At 37.6% G+C, this 22,462-nt stretch overlaps 1 protein-coding gene across 8 annotated transcripts in view; it reads right to left on the reverse strand.

Annotated features, from left to right (window-relative positions):
• MTMR3 (myotubularin related protein 3) overlaps positions 1-22,462 on the reverse strand; it is an 87,036-nt gene that overhangs the window by 42,402 nt on the left and 22,172 nt on the right. For 6 of the 8 annotated variants that reach the window (XM_072879639.1, XM_072879638.1, XM_072879632.1 and 3 more), the window contains 4 exons: positions 11,969-12,049; positions 6,784-6,864; positions 6,302-6,391; positions 4,968-5,084 (listed from right to left, as the gene is read on the reverse strand). In XM_072879639.1, the coding sequence (XP_072735740.1) occupies positions 4,968-5,084; positions 6,302-6,391; positions 6,784-6,786 (210 nt within the window). In that variant the 5' untranslated portion in view covers positions 6,787-6,864; positions 11,969-12,049. Of the gene's footprint in view, positions 1-4,967; positions 5,085-6,301; positions 6,392-6,783; positions 6,865-11,968; positions 12,050-22,462 lie in introns of those variants that run through there. The other 2 variants (XM_072879636.1, XM_072879640.1) reach the window with 2 other exon arrangements.

A 22,462-nucleotide genomic window follows, 5' to 3' on the forward strand; every position in this document is an offset into this window, starting at 1 on the left:
CTCACCATCTATTTCCTTAGAATATGCCGGTTTTTCTTCAGGGCAACCTTCATATCAATCTTTTTAATCTTCTTTTCCGGTCATAAAAATCTGTCCTCTGATCCTCTTGCATTTTCAATCTCCCTCCTGTCCATTATTCTTCTCCCAGTAAAACCCTGTGAAATTATCTGCCTTCATTCCCCATTCTTTCCCACTGATAACCTTCCATTTTCATTGTTATGTTTTTCAGGCTGATGCATGCAGCAAGTCAGACACCCAGTGCAGTTAGCTTGCTCTTGAAAGAGCCATCAATTCTATTTGCAGGCACTTCACCATATAATAATGGCTATCGAAATAAAGCAGTGGAGAAGCAATCATTTTTGCTTTTCTAAGAATAAACATGCATTGTTATCCAAGGCCAATCATACTGCATTATAGAGAGTACTAGAGCATCGTGCTCTTGCAGTATCTGTCTCTTGACTGTCTCTTCTTTAAAATTATCTCATTTTAAACAATAGCAACATTCTACAACACAAACTTTTTCTTTTTGAAAATTTCTTTTTATTCTTTTAATTACTAGAACTGTCTGTTACCTAAGAGCAGTACAAGATCTACTTAGCGAAATAGACCTCTGTAGTTAGAAAAAGCACAAGTTATGTTTACGCTGCTGAAACAACCCACCCCACGGCTCCATCCTTGACCACAACGCCAAGTGGTATGCAGCGGACCACGGCCAGGCTGCTGTAAGCCAGCCCCTTCACGAGTGACTATGCTATATACTCTACCCTGAATACCATTTGGCCTGAGGCTCTCCACGGTACCACGTGGCACCCAGGGGCCATGAGCTGTAATTGCTACTTTCTTCTTGTTTTCCCAGTTCAGAGCCTGAAATAATGTCAGGGTTACGTTACAGACTGGTTACTTTAAACAGCACAAGGCCAAGGCTACGTGCTGTATGTCCTGAAGCATGGTATAATAGGACATATGGAGGAACTGAGGATGCAAGGTCAGCTCAGAAGGTCTTCAAGGACTCTCCTAGGTGGAGGGAATCGAATCCTCCCAGGTGCGACCTTGTTCATATAACCTACAAGGAGTACCTGAAGCAAATTTTGCTTTTCATTACAACTAACTACACTTAGGTTTTGTCTTGAAGGCAGTCATTTAGTCCCCCCTCTGCTTTCACAATTAACATGCGTGCAATGTGAACGATTTGAGCATCTGGACCTGAGAACGAAACAAGGACTAAGCCACTGTTCAGCACAGATGAACCACAACTGTGCTACATACGTAAGGAAGATACCAAACCAACCATTTTTCTGCTGAAGGCCAAGCAAGGGAAAGCTCATGCTAAAACTCACTTAATCACCAAGACTGAAAGTCATGCTGGCAAGATGAGGGAGACTTTTTTTTTTACTGTGTCCACAATCTACTATTTGAAAGAGGCTACATACAAGTCCATGGTTTCATAAACCACACTAAAACTGTAATTCTCCCACAAATGTAATTAGCTTACAGGGCGAAAAATGATTAGACAGAAACACTCACCAGCTGCAAAGTTTGAAATTTTCTTAAGGAAAGCCAATCAATAGAGATCGGCCTGGCAAGCAAACTTCCCATGTGCACTGAGAGATCACTGTTGAGTCTGCATTTTTATCCCATGGATAAATGTAAGTCAACACGTTTGAATGTCATAATCCCTCCAATTTATGCATGGTCTACTGGATCTTTTGGTTTTTTTGCATTTAAAACACCGTGTCCCTATTACCACTGCGATCTAGGAAATTATCCATGGAAAAGATTTACGCATACAGCTGTTTGCTGCAGTGTTGCAGTGTGAGCAATTATCAACTTCTAAACGTATTTATTTTCAAGCGCAGGTGCAGCAAGTGATCTAGCAACATTGTGCTACTTACTGAGGTTTCACAAGCATCATTTTGACAGCCAGTCTATTGAATTGTAAACAAAAAGAGAACAGTGAGGTAAAAAAAACAAAGACCAGGAACCCATTTTTAACTGGATTCCATTTCCTGCATGCAGTTCCCTTTACTAAGGGGCAAGTAGTTGACACGCATACTGCTTTCTCTGGAGGACCGTTTCTACCATGAGAATATCCCACCTACTTCAAGAGGAGATGCCTGCATAGAACAGCTGCACAGTCAGACACAGGGACTCAATTCATTTTACGAGTACTGTAATACAAATATTTACTAAGAATCCTCTTTCTTACACAGAAGCACTTCTCTCTGCTGAAGTGACAAGGTCGTTAGTGTGGCTGGACTTAGTCAGGATAGTGATTCTTATGAAAATCATTCAAAATAATAAAAAACCCCCAACTCCTAACTTTAGTAAACATTTATACATTTTTAAAAAGGTCTTCTTACAGGTGTTTTCTGAACAGCTCTAGCAACATAAAAACAGTAGGAAAGAATAAAGATGAACTCAATGAAAAATTACTCAGTGAAGATTTAATTTAGAAAATCACCATCTGATCAATAATGTTAATCAAAAATAACCAAAGTGATTATTACTCCAAAATTTAACAATTTAAATATGGTTCCTAATTATTGCAAGTATGTTTTATCCTTAAAGATATTCCAAGTCCTGTCTGCCTTGGATTCCAGTAGAGTTCATGCGGTGTTACTAGTGATGGTCATATATCATTACAGAGGAATAATCTATATTCTGTTCTACCTCATACACTATCTAATTGAATCTTTCTAGCTAATGATGACATACGAAGCAGGACTAACAACCTTGGAGATCCCAGACAGAGTGAGAGGGCAGAACACTGGATATGAAAGTCAGGGAAGCAAATTAACATGGCAATATTGACAAACTTTTATGGACTCTTTCCTGAACACAAACAAAGAATATTATTTAAGAAAACATCGATTCTTGTTATAGCTCAAAAATATTAAATTGAAAATTCTTAAAAATTAATACCCTCAATTATCTCAAGGACAGATATGACAGTAAGTGCAGCACAGGCATTAGTGCCTTCTCTAACAAAGTAACTCTATCATTTCCTGGCATTCCTCGGGACAAACTCTTGATTTCTAGGGCTACTCTTGTTGCTCACATCTCAGCTCCTTGTTGTTAAATATTCAGTCCTTTGCTTCGTCAATTCTAGTTGCCAATTTCAGACAACACTCAGACTCTGAATTAAAAAAAAAAAAATCTAACAGCAAGTAATAGAATATAGATTTATTGTAGCAGGCCCCTTGGCAGAATTCAGCCCTAGAATTCACGTTTGTATCACAAAGCAGCAAAAGAATCCTATAAAACACATGCCTCCTAACGCATCTTCTCTCTGTTGCCAGCAGCATGTAGAGATGCACCTGGCTGGACTGCACTTGAGGCATCCCAGCACCTGGCTGACCCTTGGCTACCATTCCGATGCAAGGTGGCACTTACAGCTTCACTTTTAAGTCTCAAGTTATATGTCAGGATTGACTACAGAATGAGAGAAGTGAAAAGTAAAAAGTTACGCTACCTCTGTGTATGTGCATACTTCTATCATCTCCTTTGTATGGTCAGCAGTGGAAGATAATAGCCCTTAAATTTCCAATTACATTTTTGTCACCATAAATTTTTTGCCATAATTTTGAGTAATTGCCATGTTCAGAAATAATACCTTTATTTGCTGAAAAATCCCACATCATCATGAACTTTAGCACTCTAATGCTGTACACAGATGTTCAACAGCCTAGCAGACATGCCTATTCGGTCTCCTACATTGACAATTCATGAACTAAAATAGCACTTAAAGTGATTAATGGTAACTATGACACAGGCACATTTCTAAGTCTGTAGATAATATAGCTGTATGATTAGAGGCAACATAAACCAGTAAAGACTGAGTTTCAGTTAGTAAACAACATTTTTAGAGAGTTAATAATTCAGTTCTGGAAAAAAACAATAAAAAACCAATTTAAATTTAAGATTGACATGGCATCAAAAATTAAATTGGTTAGGTGCACAGGAGATCTCGCTGATGTTCCAGACCACTGGGTCACATACGTCTCAGTCATGTACGTGTTGGACGCTTGTCAGTTCTTGTATTTTGTTTCCCCTTGCTTTTCTCAGCTTTGGAATAAGATGCAGTTTTGGTGTTTTACACTTAATTCACCACTGCATAGTTCAGGATTTGTGACTGCCACGTGGCAACTGTGAACAACTAGCAAGGGTCAGGACTTGTCTTGAAATAAAGAGATTGGTAAAAAACCCATCATCAGGAGAAAAAAAATGCTTTGATTTTTTTTATTTTATTTTACTGGTTTTATTACAAATATCCACAAAAATATCTCTGTGCCATGTATAATCTCCCATCAAATTCTCTATAGATCACAAATGGTATTACAACTAGTAAGACCAGTATATGTCAGCATTATACTACTGCAAAGGACTACACAATGCCCATTTAATTTAGGTCTATGATCATGAGTAGCTGGATACGTAACCATTTTTACGAATGGATACTTAGAGTAAAGCACTTTAAAGAAATGCATAGGCATCTGAAGATGAGGTCCAATTCACAGATCTCTTACGTCAATGACTGTACTCGTACTATCCAACTTCAGGCATGTAACTTCCGTAGCTGGACCTCCTTCTGCCTTTTGAAGCTCCAAGCAAGGCACAAATCCAGCTTAGGTGCTCCAAGCAGCCCTTTGGAAGACCTTTTATTTCTCTACTGAGTATATACAGAGCTTAAGGAGAACAAATGGCCGACACAGCCAGCTGTAAAGAGAACGTAAAGTTGAGTGATGTGAAGTTTCCTTACGAAGCCTGATTTTCAGAGGTGCCGAGTCATCTTTTGATGCCTAAATACATATCTGTTCTCCCCAAAAAATGTGCTTTGAACATCACAAAGAGATTTTTCATTACCACTAACCTTAAAAGGCAGGAACACTGTACTTTTATCCTAAATTCTCTTATTTGGATAGAGTTCAGAATACCCGTATTACCATAGGAGCATGAATAACACTTACATTCACAACAGACTCCTTGAATTTGATGTGAAGCCTGTAATTAGAAAGTGCAATGATGGCATCCTCTGCTCGTCCTACATACTCTGTACTCTCACCATGAAGTTCAATGAACGGGACCTTCAGAATGGGAAGAAAAATCTTTCAGAAACCATTTACAAAAATATGTACCTCCTGTAAGCATACACTCAAGCACACAACATCATAAAATCAAAATGAAACGCTGCTGAGAATTCAGCCTAGCTATTACTGCTATGAAGGAAAGTCTTGGGTAACATTGGTTCAGAGGTTAATTGCAGCCTTTTTTAAAAATTATTCCTCATTTTCTCTTACTTTTTCTGAGTAGTAAGTGCTTGGTCAGGGAAAACAATGAATTTTTATGAAAAATCTTAGCAAAATAGCCTCACATTTTGGCAAGCAGTTTGACCAACCCCTTCATTTATGCTCTCGCTCCGTACTTAATGGAGAGTGGCATTTCCATAATGTTATTAAATTCATCCTAAAGTAGGCAAAATATATAAGATGAGTAATCTTCTATGCTATCAGTCCCCAATATTCACTAAGCAAGCTCAGGTAACCAGCTTAGACTGGATACCTAAATGCTACACAGCTCTAGTCAGTTGGACAAATCATACTTTTTGCTTCATATTTCTCACTGCAAATATGAAAATGCACAACATGCTGCTGTTTTATGAAGTTAGAAAACCTGCAGTCATATTACATTGCACATAAAAATTGCCACTGTTTAATTAAAAATGTGAATTAAGCCCAATTTAGCTGAGCTGGGTGAAAAGTATAAATACTCAGTTTGAAAATAATCTGGTTTTACACCAACTTACCTTAAATCAATTAAAAATATTTTCTATTAAAACAAAAAAACCTACCTCTTCAGTTCATATAAGAGTGTCTACATGGATAAGTCATTTGAACGAAATTGATTTCAGAAGGAACTTTGGAAAATTAAGAAACCAAAAAATATCCATTTTGTGCAACATAAGACTTTTGGCTTCTCAGTAACAAGAAGTAATGGTAGTATTTAACTAGCTTAGTGTTAGTTTTTTAAAAAAACAAAGAGTTCTAAACTATGGAATAAAACCTAGCACTTGAAATTACTACACAAGTAATGGCTGTATTTTTCAGACACTCTAAGGAATCTCTTGTAATATAATGCACAAGGTCTCTCTCCTACCAACGGTACATGAGTATTTAAAAAGAAATGTGTTTCTCCTATTATTGTGCTCAATTGTGAATGAAAATTCTACGGGAGAGGCCAGAGAATACATAGGTCGACTAGAGATCCTGTGATCTTAACTGGCAAGGAGCAGTGTGGTGATTACCTGAAGGTTCTCATCCTCTCGGATCAGCTGCTTCCTGGGAAATATCTGATTAGCCTGGATGCATTCAAGGCTGTGCTGAGTCTCTTCATCCTGAGAAACAAAGCGTTACGGTTAACCTCAGCACTGTCACTTGCTGCCTTCTTCACCACATAGCAAGCTATCAATGACCAATAGAAAGCTCAAACAGGATGAAGTGTTTAGAGAAGTTACTAAGCTTTCAAAGACAAGCACACAAACAACTAAATACGGTATTAGAAACAGGTTTCCTTCCTGCAGCCTGATTAATAAAGTCATTAAAAAAAAAGAAAGACTTGTAAGAGTATTAGGAAAAAAGCATTAGCCTAGCCTAGTCTAGCGCTACACTCAAAATTCAACAACCCCACATGTAAACATTAGTTCTCTAATGTTTTTAATTCTCTAATGTTTTTCAGATTGTAGCTTATTCTGCTCTGTAACAGACCCTACAAACCCCTTTTGCTTACCATGACAGGCCCTGGAGAGGAGGAGAAATCCTCGTCTTTACTCACAATACTTTGAGGCTCTTCTTCACTTATTATTAAAATCTAGAAAACCAGAAAAGTATAACGATGAAGTTAAATTCATTTTCATTTGGCAAATAAATACAAATTAACTTTTAAAGACTGAGGATTCAACTGTTAGAAAACTGCAAGCAAACAGTAATTATTAAAAGATGAAACCCATATAAACCAACTCCCCTGAGAGACAAAATTGTTTCAAAATGTGCCTAGCTCCTTCTGTTCATTCTGAAAAATCATCTTTGAATGTACTGCTGGGAGAATACCCATCTGAATAGAGCAATTAGACCACTGTTTATATAATTTAAATTAAAACACGTTCATCTTTCTACATCACCCTGAATTTTCTCCCAAGTCATTTGCAGATGGTGATTCACAAATCCATAGGTTATAAAACCAAAGAGGTCGTCGTGATCATTTAGTCTGATCTGTTACGTAACAGAGGTTGTCGGATCCTCCTGAAGTAATCTTATTTCAACTATGGCATGTGAATTAGAACTCATATACGGATAAAATTCCTCATTTTATAGCTATGACTCATTTTCTACATCCATGGATGTATCAAAATATGCATTTTCTTGCACCGACATTTCCAAGAGCTCCAGATACCTATACACCAGCGACTTGCTCTCCCCACTGTCTAACAATCCCCCGATCTTTTATCACCTGCAAATTTTCTGGAAATATTAAAGAGCATACAGTCTTGAATTTTATGCAATTGACCCTATTAGGAACTTAATGACTGAAGTGAATACAGGAGTTACAATTTGATTTTGAGATTTATCTTATATTCAATTTTAAAAATTCAGGTAGGTTCTTCCTTGTTTAAAAAAAATAAAAAAGAGTCATTCAGGTATTTTATGGTTTTTGCATCTACAGCACATAAAAGATACAAACGAAAATATATCAGTCGAGTTCAGTCAGTTCTCAGTTCATATGTCACCTTACTTATAAATATATTTCAAATTATCAGTGTTGTGGTTGACAGAAAACCACTTTGAATCCATCAGCTCACAAGCACGCCACCGCTGCAGGAAGCGCTAACTACATCCTGTATATTTACAAAGGGAAAAGGAGCAGCAGATGCACATATTCTGAAACTAAAACATCTCACCGTCTAAAATGATCAAGAAGAAGAAAGCATTACACTGTCCCCAAAACCTCTATTAAATAGGAACACCACAATAAACAAAATGCCTTTATGTCCCCAGAGCAGGGGAGAAACAGCATATAAATGCTTGCAAGTTGGTTCAAAATTGCACAGCTTGCAGAAGGACGTGTTTGTGTGTGTGTGTTTGTGTGTGTGTATAAAAGGGGGAAATTATGAGCAGAATCAAGCTGGAACTGCCACTAATTCACTAAAAATTAATGCAAAAAGTAGATATAAAGTCCCAGTTTTAAACAAACAAGAAAAACAAAAGCTAGGAGACTTGATAGAAGTCTGAATCTATCAACTATGGAAACTGATACGGAAAAATAAAAAACCAGCACAGAAATTTCCACGCCTGCAAGAACAATGGAGAGTAGGAACATTAAGTTATCAGAAACAAAGGAAATCTAGAAATGCTATCTACCAACAGCAAGATGAAGATAGTTTTATTGTTAATATTGGTTTTAAAAAGGCAGAATTATTTAACACTTTTGTTTCAAAAGAAGCAGGAGAAGAAAAATGGTTCATATGTAACCCATGCTGTAACTGATGAGAATATTCAAAGAATCACAATGATTAAAGCTAAAAAGGCCATAAATTCATCAGGTTTCATCTTTAATGTCTCAGAGGCCATAAAATTCCAGCCCTTGTATTCAAAACAAGAGCTTGTGCTTGATTCCAGCATGACTTGGTATTTTATGTATGCTGTGTTTGGGTACGCTTATCTTCCAAAACCACGTCTACTCCTGACTTAAGATACCAAGCAAGGAGGGGTTCAGCAGTTCTCTGAAATGCATCTGGTTTCAGTTTCTAACCTTTGGTTCTCACCGTATGTTTTTCAGATTACATGACGCACCATTCTCCTTGATCTACAAGATTTAAAAAATGAGCCTCCTGCTCAATCAAATTTAAAATGATGCCTGGCTAAGCAACAAGCTTATTTGTCCAATCAACCTCTATCTTACAGCTCATCTGTCAAGAAAGGCGCAGACTGGATTAACTCTGCAGTATATCCTGATATAATGAAGACTAATGATTCAAGAGAAGATGGGTTTAAAACCTTTAAGGTTTACACAGATCTCCTTCTCCATCCTTAAAATAATGATAAGCTTACAGATTCAGCTACCAGGTCTACAGCCAGCCAGAAGAGCAATGAAGAGTTCGGGCATGTTTATACAAACACTTTTGAGGAGGACACCTCAGTTAGTGTTTCTGCAGGCTGCTGGAGGCAGGCTGGTGGCACAACTGCCTTCTGCAACCTGCTACCTCCTCACCAGCACCAATTCTGCTCTTCCAGAATAGCAGCCACTGTTAAAGTCATTAAGACCAAACATTTCCAGATCAATTCATCTAGACAATTTATGTACAACTTGAACAAAGCTTTAAACGTTAATAGTAAAGCCTTCTGAATATAAAAAATATCTTGCTATTTCAGAAAATTCCTTCAACTTCAAGCACAATTATCAACGAAACATCAACGTAATTAAAAAGATGAGCTTTATTACAGATCTAAAGCATGTTTAGTATCACTGATGAAAAGTTTTAATATATTAGGCACTGTGCTGTAACAAAATCGTTCTTTTACACTTCAGTTTGATTAGATACATTTATTTTTTAAAGTTTACTATATAGCCATCTACATATTAATAAAAACAGTACTAGCTTAGAAAATTAGGTCTTTTAAAATTTCTTACAGCTGTGCTCCTAAGAATCCAGCATCAACCATCAGCAGAGACTACCCAAATTACTGCAGAACAAGTTTCTTATTCTAATTGCTGCGTTCAACTGCAAAACAGCGTCTATTATAATACCATGGCTTTTTACATGAATGTGAGAATCTTCCTTTTTAAGGTGAATTTTGGGAAAACTGTGTGAAAAAATTATTGCGGTTTCAATTTTAATCAGGATTATCAGATATAAACTGTGATGTTGCCAAGATAAATGGTACAAGAACTTATAAGACTGGTTCTAAAACAAATAGTTTGCACACACACACTTTAAGTATTAGTGAAGTGCTTCATTGACTTAACTGCTTAACTAACAGTACTTAACACAAAAGTACTTCTAAAAATTGCTGTCAAAAACATTGAATTGTTAGAATGAAGTTCACCAATCTGATGGACAGTAAATATACCAAAAGAAAGAAATCATTTCCCATCATGTCAACAGGCTGATCCCACTCCCTTCATGATCTCATGATCCCTGGATTGAGCACAAGGGAAAGAAACTACACCACTGGGACAGGGACAGGGAGCACACACTATTCTCGGCAGCAGCCCATACTGAGATTGTGTGAATTAACTTTGAAACCACACTTGCAATCTCATTCTTTCTATACCAAAGCTTTCTAATCCATTCCCATCTGTACGTTTAGCAAACCCTTCCTGGTTCATCATGTGAGTAGAAAAAGGATCACAGTGCTTGTGTGACACCTAGTACAGGGATTTCTGACCCTCGCTTTAAGAATCCTGCCTTAGCGGTAAGAATGAGGACACTCCTCGTATTGTGAATCCCAACAAGCCACTCAATTGAATTTTACCCACGGTCATTAACACACCATGCTACTTTGAAGGATAGCTTGACACAAAGTGAGACTAGCACAAACTGGCTGAAGAAATCTATTCTCAAGTTGACCCATACCATCTTTTTTGATTAGCAGCAGATCGGAATCAGAATTCTCGTTGTGTTTAACTGCAGCTGGCAAATAATCAGCTCTTCCATGACAGTAAAAACCATTTCCCAGAAATGAAACGGAAATGTTAAAATACAGCTTAGATAATAACTGACCAAGAAAACACCTTCATAAAAAGCACCCTCAAATTCAGGCTCCCTTATAAATAGGATGATATATAAATAGTGTAGTGAAACTTGGTTTTGTTGTTAGAAATAACTTTTTTTTTTGTCAGGGCTGAGGCCAAACAAGGTTATGTTATCAGTTGACTGTGCTGCCCTTTCAACTGTAGTTTCACATACATTAAATTACACCAAAAAGAGGTTAGTCTTGTTAATTCTCCATCCTTATGTTCTGCTTGAAAGGATAAATGATTGGTAAAGGTTGTAACCTCAGACTCTGTTCAGCCAGTATGGGAACATCCTAATTACCTTTCGTTTCAGATGTGCCTTCTGGTCTAAATTATGTACATAATTAAGACTAGCAAAACCATCTGTTTGCCAGTGATTCTAAACAAAAAAGATTATATAAATAAAGGATCATTTAAATTCTCATATATTTAAATGTAGTTGGACTTACAGCAACGAAAAAGAAAAACTGGAGAGGAAAAAAAAAAAAGGAAAAAGGAAGCACCCAAGTGTTTCACTTTCTTCCCCTGCCTTCCCTATCCAGATCCTGAATTCCATTTATTTTAGTAACAAAATCAAATTGAGTCGACCCTCAGTCTCAAAACACAGCTATTTACGTGCAGCGTCACAGTTGCCCTGCAAAAGTTTTAGATGGGAATCCAAAGGGTTTGACAAAGAAGCATTAGAAAATTTGAGCATGAAATACTCAAGAATGTGATCTGGCTTTAGCAAAAGATGCTTCTGTTACAATGTCAAAACACTTCTTCCCCCTTCACAGGCGGAAGGAAATTATTCTGAGATAAGGAGACACACTTAGTTTCCCACGTTTCAATCCCTGACAGCAAGGTTTCCCCTCTTTCCTGGCACCGCTTGCAGAAGTAACTGAATAGCTTTCAAAAGTATTTACTGGGGAAGTCACTAACAATATGGACATTTACACATTACTCAGGAATAGGAGCAGGACAGAGAAAGAATCACATTTGAAGATTTGTATACAACTAACATTCAGAAGTCTTTTTTTTTTTTTTTAATTAAAGGTTGCAAATTCCAACTCAGTAAAATATTGATTTCTGTCTAACATCTTGGAAAATGTTTTATTTAATTAAGAGAGTAATCAATGATAACTGTAGAATCCACCTTCAACAGGTAGCTCATCTTACCAAAATAATACAATTAGCTTACCACAGAATGAGAGATAATGAAACAGTCCTCTTTGTCCCAGAAAGTTTCAAATGATAGTCTTATGATACTTCACATTGGCAACTGCAAATAAAAAGACAGCACTTTAAAACGTGAACTTTCAATTGAAAAAAAACCCCACTTCTTAAATAGTTAACTACTTATACAAGAAACTCAACTGTTACATTACTTTGTCTTAAAGAGGAAAAGTAAAAAGTACTAACTACGATGTAAGTCGTAACTACTGAGATCTTAATATGTCCAAAGAGGGAATTCAACGATTGGATTCTGACAGGTACACATCCGCTGCTTAAGGCCTCTCTTCTGGTAACGAACAGTTCAGAAATCATGGCCGCAAAGCAATTCAAATTTTTTTTTTAAACTTCTTTGGTACACAGAAGTGAAAAAAAAAATAATTACTTGGCAATACAAGCTACAGGAAAGCTCTTTTACAGAAGAACCAACTGGTTTTGTACTGATCTTCAAAAGTGTGTTTTAATTTTACACTAAAAATAGCTTTTTCACCCCCCAAGAAAGCAGACGAATACCCCTAAATACTGGTTATTGCCCAAGTACTTTTGGGTAAAGCTGCAAAAAAGCCAAGGTGAACAGCAATGCTCAGATACCATTCCTCCCCAGCCCTATCTTTTTGACTTTCTAAGTGCCGTACAATTACTTCCTAAAAAATAAATTTAAGTATTGTGCTGCAAATACACATTTGTCAAAAAAAATTATATGGATAAACTATCTGATTTGCCTCATTCTTATGCAGTCACTTCAGCAGGTATTCACCGACGTCTTCTACGGCATCTGAACGACTGCTCCACCAGCTTGAGTCACACGGGACACCAAGTCATAGACTAAAATACCCAAAACCTAAAATTAAAGTTCTGGACTAAAACTGACCATTCCTAAAGCACACAAGCAGGCAAACTGATGGAATACCACTCCTTTGTATCCAGCGTACCAGACGATTTGCTCTTCACAATAACTTGGAAGCTATCCCAATAGCATACTGCGTATGTATGTGCCTGGAAAGTCTAACTTATATAAACATACAATCCTGCAGCTAGAAATAGCTTGCTTGTACTCTGGTGTGCCACAACTAGTGATAATTTTCACATTCAGGTCCATTAAAAAAAAATCATCTCTATTTTGCATTTATTATGTCCTTTAGTTTATGGCTTATAACAGTAAGAAAAGAATACTTTCAGTACACAAAAAAATATAGAATTTTAGGACTGACATAGTAGAAAGAGATAGTTTAAAAAGTACAAACTTAGATGCATCAAGCAAAAGAAATCCTAACATTTCACACGGTGGACACACTTTAGGGGAATCTCACACCTATCCACATTCAGTTATTCTTTAAAAAACTTGTGACATGAGGATGCTCTGCCTTAACAAAAAACACCCTATGAACGATCACAGCCATCAAAAACCTCAGCTAATCATGAACCACAATTGTATAAAATAGTTTCTAAAAGCGATATTTGGTTACCTGCAACAGAGGTCAATTTTTTTTTAATTTTAAAATATCTCTCAACCAGCAAGCCAAATGCCAATTCCAATAGCTTTATGGGTTGATAATTAAATATGGCACATGAAGCAGAAAGGACACAGTCTTACTCTGAGGTACCAGCTTGACCATGCACAAGTTCAACTTTACAGCTGCTTGGCTGTACAAAGTCACCTTTGACAGGAATCCTTCGCAAGCTTATTAAACAAAAAAAAAAGCTATGAAGGCAGACTACACAACTCTAGAACGACTCTTCAGAGACAGTTTTCTGGCCACCTCCTTGCTTTTAAAAAGGCAAGATACACATTCAGTGTAGCAGGAGGTAGACTTATTTTGTGTGGTTTAGGTCCAAGGAAAAAAACCTTCACAATTTCGGCAACAATTTTTTATTGAGTTTAATGAGGTTTGGAAGAAGCCACTGAATCTCAAGAGTTTTGTAGAGAAGTTTAAAAACAGGAGAAATATGTTCCAATATAAGTGTTAATAATTCTGCTTTATTCCTGCCAGTATTCAGAAAACACTTCACGACACACTCATCAGCATTCCTCTTGCAAGGCTGCTAGTCACAGATAAGCACCTCAAATGTTATCACTTCCTAAGTCAACAACTTGTGCCAAAATGAAAAAAAAGCTGACTGTAAGAAGAAACATTGTTATGAATTCTACTGCCAACTCAAAAACACTAATTACTTACAGGAGGAGCAATCCCAAGTACTGGTGTGTAACTGTTTAATTAACACAGCTAAGCACATCTAAGTTTGCTGCCCCTGAGGAGGGTGATGCAGCCTCCCCCCCAGCATGCTCCCACCATTGCCTTTGCATTAGCTCTTCTTTGCAATCCACAAAGAACAGAAAGCAAGCAAAATGCAGAAGATGGAAAAAGAAGCAGGACCATTTCTTTCAGTAAATCCTAGAGAGCCAAAAATGTCTAGCAAAGGAATTGGCTTGGCACCATCTTTCTTACTAGGCTGTCACATTCTCATGGCTGGTTTGGTTTAGATTATTTTTTTTTTAAGCACAGCTGTTTGTTGAAGGACATCTTAACATTGCCCAATTTCAAACATGTAAGAAGCCACTCTGTCATAGGGCTCTGGTACCTGAGGTGATGTGAACAAAAACACTCAAATTCAGCTTTTGCTTTGAACCATCTTCTTAGGATCCTTATCTGTTGACTATTTTGGGAACTTGGACATTAGGTGAACACTAACTAGCATGTAGGCCTTGTCTCCCTTGTTTTTTCTTGGAAGATGCTATGGAGAAGTAGCGTAGTGGAATGATATATCAATCAGACTGTAAGAGTGAAACACAAGTAATAATATAATTGTGGGGGAAAATTCAGAGTAATGGTTGAGTACTGCAACAGGTTTCCAAGCTGCAGAACCTCCATCCCTGGAGATATTCCAAAGCTGACCAGCCCTTGAGCAACCCGATCCAACATCAAAGCTGGCCCTACTCTGAGCAGGGTGTTGGACTACATTACCTCCAACCTAAATTATACCATGGGTCCGGGGCAATGTTTTTCTTGACATTTATTTAAATAAAACATTGGCAAATAGTTAGGAAAAAACACTCTTGAGAAGTTTTAACAAACATGTTTGTTTATTCAGAAGATTGGAAAGTTGTCACTTCGGTTTCTTAGCTGAAAGGCTGTATCTAGCAAAAACAGAAGAGGGATGTTTGATAAGCATAAAGTGAAATGAGAGAAGAGAACAGCAGCTTGGGAAAAACACAAATCCAGATTTTCTCTAGCCAAAGACAAAGCTATCCTCATAAAGATGTAGTCAAACAAAACCAAACCAAACTTTCTTCTGGTAACTGACTATTTTGAAGTGTATTTTCCCCCCCTTTGCTGAAATATGACATTTCTGCATTGGTCATGCCAAACCATGTCACAACCTTAATATTATGCAAGTGCAGCTTCCGAGTAAGAGTTCTCTATTTCTGTTTAGATTTCTAACTTCACAATATTACTGTTCCCACATAAGCTAGCTCTGCAGTGACTGAACCTCCTCCTGCACCATATTATCACACACTTACCATTTCATCACCTTTTTGTTTGGCCGCTTTCTACTCAGTTGTAGCTCACATATTGGTTATAGATTGCTCTTGTCCTCTTTATGTTTCTCCTATGGATTTTAGCTTGCTTTCCCCTAAAACTATTTTCACCCTATTCTTAGTGAGCTAAGGACTAGGAACAGAGTAGTACTATCAGCTACCTGCCACTTGGGTGATGCTGTTAGCTTGAGGCTGAGCTAAAAACCACTGCAGGGATGCAAGCATTGGGACTGCTACCCTGAATGCAGTTGCTCCTGAGGCTGGACAGTGCCAGGTTACTACTTCATAGAAAGTTTTAAAAACATGTACACAGAGAAGGAGAAATGCTGATATTCAAGAAGGTATTTTCATTTTTATACTGCCACGTGTCTTCTCTATCATACACTTCCCCAGATTAAGTTACATAATTTCCAGCTTGGAAAGCATCTGAATATGAAGCATACACATTGATACTCACATGCACGACAAAAAGCAGAGATAGACAGCCATACCAGATATCTTACTTTCCCTTAACACAGAATGGGAAGTGTCCTACATAAGAGCATTTTGAAACTGTCTTATTCCATTTTCCATTCTACCTGTGCTTCTATGACTGAAGAATAAAATTAATAAGTCCAAAGCATCAAAAGTTTTGTCAACATCTGTCACTGCACTGACTCATACATTAGTGGTAAGTAATTTCATTTCCTGTGGAACCCTTTGTAGGTAGGCATATTAGTTTCCTTCATCTCCCCACTTAGAAGAGGCATTAATCTGTTTTTAAAGCAGCTTGATTAAGCTGATTATCTTTGCATACTAGTTAAAAAAAGATCAATTCTCTCAAACTCTTCAAAAATTAAATGCAGAAGGCAACTGTTCAAAGTTAAAATGAAAAACATCTCAAACTAAGCAAAGATTGAAGTGACAGAAGAATGCAGTAGGAAAGGCAGCAAAAGCACTGCTGAGACCGCAGGTATCTAATAGCTATTGGTAGTAAAGAGAAATTTGATCTTGCATTAGGAAAGGTCCATTTTGCCTTAATTGATGTAAAGAACAAAAATCAGTAGAACTTTAGATGGGATTAGAGTATTAATTATTCCAATAAATAAGAGGGGTTTTTTAGGAGTGTTTCTGAATAGAAGATTATATATCAGTATTTTTCTTCACTGATCTCAAAACCACCACAGCAAGCTTGAAACCAAAATCTGAAGAAAATTTTACCTTCAAGATTTCAGGTTTTCTTTTCTTTGAATTCCTTTTTCATTTGGATAAAACCCCCAAGATCAAAATGCTGCAATTGTTCATAAGCCAGGACACAATTTACCTACCAGAGATCTTCTGATGAACCATTGGAAGTTTAAAGTTCAGATTAATAACCCATTCTATCATTTTCCTTTTATTTCAATTACTCTATTCCTCAATTTTATGTGCGTGACAGACAAGTAACATCTACCAAGAAGGACCAACAAGCTACACAGATCGGCCTGAACTGTGGAGAGATCTGCAAGGACGGGATCTGAATCTAGTAGCCATATCCAAAAGCTGACAGGACACCGAATGCTGACCAGGGCCTGAGCTGGTGGAAACTGAGTAGACTGGTGCAGGTTCTAAGCTAGAAAGGTGACCAAGTGCATTGGGGAGGGAAAATTACATCAAAAGATAACCAAAAAGCCATGAAAAGTAGGGCAATATTAGATTGAAGTTATGAAACCAAAAAAGCAAGTGAGCAAGACTCATACCAGGCAGCAAAAGTTTCCATTTGAAATGGCAGAGCAAGAAGGGAATAATTTGCTCCTCATACTTCCCGTTTTTCCACTAAGGTCCTCACAGCCCATTTGCCATGAGTCAACACTCCCTCACTTATTTCTTCTTTTCTGGAAGACAGGCAACAACCTCTTATCCCTATTTGTTTATTAATCAAAGTCTCAAAGGTTTTACTCGTCCTCCTAAAACTCCTACTCATCCCCCTTCCCTCCTCCAGTAAGGTTTTGCTTTAACTCAGTCTGTTCTGTTAACTGGATGAGTACAGAACAGAGGCAGCTGCTGTTCTAGGAGCTGTTTATGGGCATTACACAATACCCATCAAACAGGCTCCTTACATGTTGTATGTTATTGACAGTCAATGCAACACTAGAGAGATCTACAAGTAATTGAAAAAGGAAGTTTTGAAAATAGGAAGAACTAAGAAGCAAATTTGATTTGAAGACTCCTTTGGAGTTTCAAGTTACACTCCCATGAGACTTTTTCCCATTGAACTACTTTAGGACAATGTACATGCAGTTACAGCTATTAGCTTCTAAGTGTGTAAGTTGACCTCATTTTCACCATACTTTGTCTGGCACAAAGCTTTTAAAACCTCTTTAACAAAAGACCACTCAATGCTTTTGTCATAAGAAAACTTTATTGAAATACCAAGCACCTGCTATGAATAAGCATTTATTTCTCAATGCATTAAGTAGGTTCAGTTATTATAAGGTGTCCATAACAGGAAACTCAGCCCCTGCAGAGGCTCAGAGCAGTAGCATCGATCAGCTACACAGCTAGGAACAGGCAGGACACAGAGAAGTCTGTTTTCTGTTACCAAGGCCTATCACTAGACATCACTTTCTTTTACTGCATACCTTGCACAATGCAATTATAGACTACTTAAGAATTAATGGATTAAAACTTAAGTTGCATTGAAAAAACCTGTTCTGTCAAGGAGGCCATTTGGGTAAGATGCATATACACCTTCACTGTCTTCATCTAGGAATAGGCAGCCATTTGAGAGGCTCAGTGTTCAATGACTTACACTGGACTACCTTGCACAAGCATGAAAGTTAATCATTTCAAACACTAACACTAGCACTTAGTAAAATTGTGGCACACAAAAATGCTTCTCAATGTGACACTGAAGGTGGTTTTACTTTTAAGATAGCCTACGTTCGCATCCCCTGAAACACGGTGAGCCATCAGAAAAGGTACTACTCCTATACTCCTCCCAAACAAAATGCTCTCCTTCCTTATCTTCCACCAACTCGGACAGACATTTCAGAGCCCTCAGGACATAATCCAACTCCCAGATGCAAGACAAAACTAATCCAGAAAGAAGTCAGGTTATAGACAGCATTGTAGAGTGTGGTGCTGTTTTGTTTGTTTCCAGACCAGATGCTGAGAAAAAGCAAAGCCTGAAAGCAACTGCATGACACTTCATTTTTACAGAATTTGAGGTGGCTTAAGAATCACTTCAACACCTGCAGAAGTGACATTTTCTTTACAGAACTAGTCAATTAGCTTGCTCATCTCAAACTATTTACTATTTATTTCTCAAAGCATTAAGCAGATCAAGTTTAAATGGCAGAGTTTACAGTTCAAATACCAGTTACCCTCAAAAGGCCCTGATCTGCATTAGAGCTATTAAGCATACAACTGTATGCTGTACCAACAGGAACCAAAGTCATCTTTAGGTATACTACACAGCAATGATATTTCTGCCAGCATCTGTGAACTCAGGGATGAAGAGCTCATCTCTTCCAACCAACCATGGAAGGGGATAAGTATGTTTGATCACAGCATTAGTAGTACTGTTTATTTACAGTATAAAATAGTAAGTTAATTCAATACAAGAAGAGCACCGAGTTCAGGTATTTCTTTATTGGTACATGCAAAACAACCCTGGTAACACAACTGAACCAAGTAATCATATTCCAAGAGCTGGCCCAGGTAGAGTGCCAGCTTTTAGTCACAAGAGACCCCTTTTTATGAACTGACCACCTAAATTTCACATTTCAGGAGTTCATAAAGAATTAGGCTAGCTTTTCTAGGATCATGAACAGCTGTTTTCCAGAGAGCAGTCCAACTACTTGTTTGGGCATCATCCACAAGACTGCCAAGGCATCAGAACTCACTATTCAACCAGCCACTTAATATGTGTAAATCCTGTAAGGCAAAAGTCAAATTATGAAGAGATAAAACCATGTCTGCTTGTGCATGACAAGGAGACCAGCAAGAGCTAGGTAAGGAAACACTAGCAGCTTCAGTGAGTATAAGGAATTTTCTGCTGCTCCTATTTAGACAGCAAGTTCCAGTTTAAAGCCAGACATGTGACTTACCAGAACAGGTTACTGCCTTCCTCACACTGGAGCAGCTAACCCCTTCCAGACTAGAACAAACAGGTTATTGCATCAATCCATTTCCAGCTTCAACTTCTCCAAACTTTCAACAGCATGCTCTGTTACCAGTCAAGTTTTCTACAGCAGGAGAGAAGACTCACTAGCATTGCCCTTCAGCTAGGCACAGCAGCACAGAGCTTAGGCTCCCTACATGTGTTAAGATGTCACAGCACTCGGATGCCTTCCCCAATTAAGGAGGCTGCCTATATTTAGATCACAAGGGACAAACCAACTGGTTTGGCTAATCTACCAGCACACTGCCTCCAAGAAACCTGCTACTTGATGTCCCCCTTTGGTCAGCTGATTCAATTCACTAAAGCTAGGAGAAGCAGGAGAGCAAATACCTTTTCTCCTGTAGTTAAATCACTTCAATACCTTCCAAATATTAAGAGCTGTTTATTCCGATCTTTCTCCATTTGTGGAAAGCCAGTTACTTTCAGAAGCAGGAAATGTAACCAGCAAAATACTACCTTCCATTTGCAAGTTGCACTTAAGTAAGACCTGGAGATGGGACTCCACAACTAAAAAGGCAAGCAAAGAACAATAGCCTTAAAAAGTGTCCTACAAACATGCAGGAAAAGGACACTGAGCTATCTGCGTATCGAACTACAGTGAGGAGCTCTGAACAGCCGAGACTATCTTGCTTGAAAGCCTAATCAGATACCAGGGATTTAAACAGCATTTGTACATGCCCTTTGATGTGGGAGGCATGAGGCACAGTAGGTAGTCCTGCATCTCTTAAGATCACCTAAAGAAATTTGAAGCTAGTCTTAATGCGTTTCAATTTTGTAGTCTTAATGCATTTCAATTTTGGTAGCTAGTTTTGAAGATCGGTTACATATATTATGAGTATCTATCATTAAAGAGGTCTTCAAATAGACTAGTTAATTTTGTCAAACTGCAAAATTTATTCCTCTAAAGGCTCAACAGTGGTGTTTTAGAACCAGTTGGCTCTATTATGCAAATTTAAGCTTTTTTTACATCCAGTAGCCCTCCAGCTACTAAACCGAGGTAGTACGCTATGCAACCATCTTGTTCAAATCTTGAACACAAAGGCAAGAACAATTACAATTTCTAACATCGTGTTTCCAGACTAGCCAGGGAGGATGGGTTCAGTCATGACAACTCCCTAAAATCTTTTCTTTGTGTAACAACTTCCATAATACTGGAAGTCCACAAGCTTGTCAGTTTACTCTGAAGTTGCACAGACATTCAAAGCCAGGAAAGAATTTACTTGGATTAACAGAATATGCTTATTCTAAAAAACTAAACAGCATGAAGCCAAAGTTAAACATATTTAGGCATTTCAGAGAGGCACCAAAGAAGGTTTTGTGGTTGTTTTCAAAGCACCCGTGTATATCAAAACACTGAGCTTCAGTTAGAATTAAGTTCTGCAATATATTGCAACTCTGCTAGTGAAACGAGGTTTGACATATCCCCAGTTAATATTTACTAGCCACAGACAGTTTCCCCTCCCCACTCCCGTATTTAGTTAAACAGTTAAAAATCCATTGACCTAAATGTTCAAGCTTCCTTAGGAGGGCACCAGCAGACATCTGCCTTATTTGGAAAAAGGAATCAATTCTATATGGTAACCACATCCCCTTTGAAATCACCATTTCAATGGCTAGACCAATCAACAGGAATGAGTTTCTCTAGGGAACATGAAGATTTCGGTCTGGATTTCCTACCTGCTTACTTACATCAACCCACACCAAGTTCTGTATAGTTGATTAGTTTTTACCAAAAAGAGGTATTACTCCAGTATCATATTTTATACTAAATGCCCTTTAAAAAAAGCATGACAAATTAGTAATGCAAGACAGTAACAAGTGTCTGTACGTAGAGGCAAATGCATTCCTACAACAATTCAACACTAGAAGCACTTAATCTACAGCAACCTTTGTTTCTAGTGTTGAATTGTTGTAGGAATGTGTTTGCCTGTACATAGACACTTATGTCCTGGTGAACTCTAATGGGACTATCCAGAACATGCTTTTCCCCAAAATTTGGTTTAGTGTGGATTCATTCAAGTCAGCCAAACCCTGACTTAAAACCTCTCTCACTTATTTTCCCCAGGGAAACTCATTCATATTGGCAGATATAACAAACCCTGAGAAGGAAGAACACTAATAATACAAAGAACGTAAGAGGTGTGAAGCCATTTAAGTGTTTTATCCTTTAGAGAACATTCACTCCTTCCTTGTGTGACTCAAAACAAACCTCATTTACTAGAAAAGACTTGGTTGTAATTAAGAGATAAATCAATTTAAAGAAACAAAAAGTTTGGGCTCTTCAGCAAGTTACCTAAACACAATGCATCCACATCTTTCCCACAGGCACTTCTACAGAAGTGAGTGCAGTTCAACAGCTAATTTGGTTATTGATGCATCAGGTAAAGTAATTTTCATTAAATGGTTTAATCCCAGATTTCAAAAGATGTACATCAGTATACAGGAAACTTCAGTTATTCACTTCAATTTTGTTTTGCATTTGAATCGTTGTCACCCAGCAAGACTTAATCTTCCTTTAAAGAAATAGAAAAGACTTATAACCATCCTTACAGTAAATTTAGTGTGTCCCCTTCAAGCTGTATTTTAGAGACATGCAAGAACATGTGCATATTAGTCCACAGGCTTGCTTAAAGGTATGAAAATAGCATAAGTTACACATTTGTAACACTTAATTCTTACCTGTGACTTGCAGATGTCAAGCTTCCATTAAATGCACAGAAGTAGCATTTCACAGTAAAAATTAAGTAAGATCAACTAAATTAGTCTATTTTTATTCTTTA

This window comes from Ciconia boyciana, chromosome 15 (genome assembly GCF_034638445.1).
Source record: "Ciconia boyciana chromosome 15, ASM3463844v1, whole genome shotgun sequence".
Taxonomy (NCBI): domain Eukaryota; kingdom Metazoa; phylum Chordata; class Aves; order Ciconiiformes; family Ciconiidae; genus Ciconia; species Ciconia boyciana.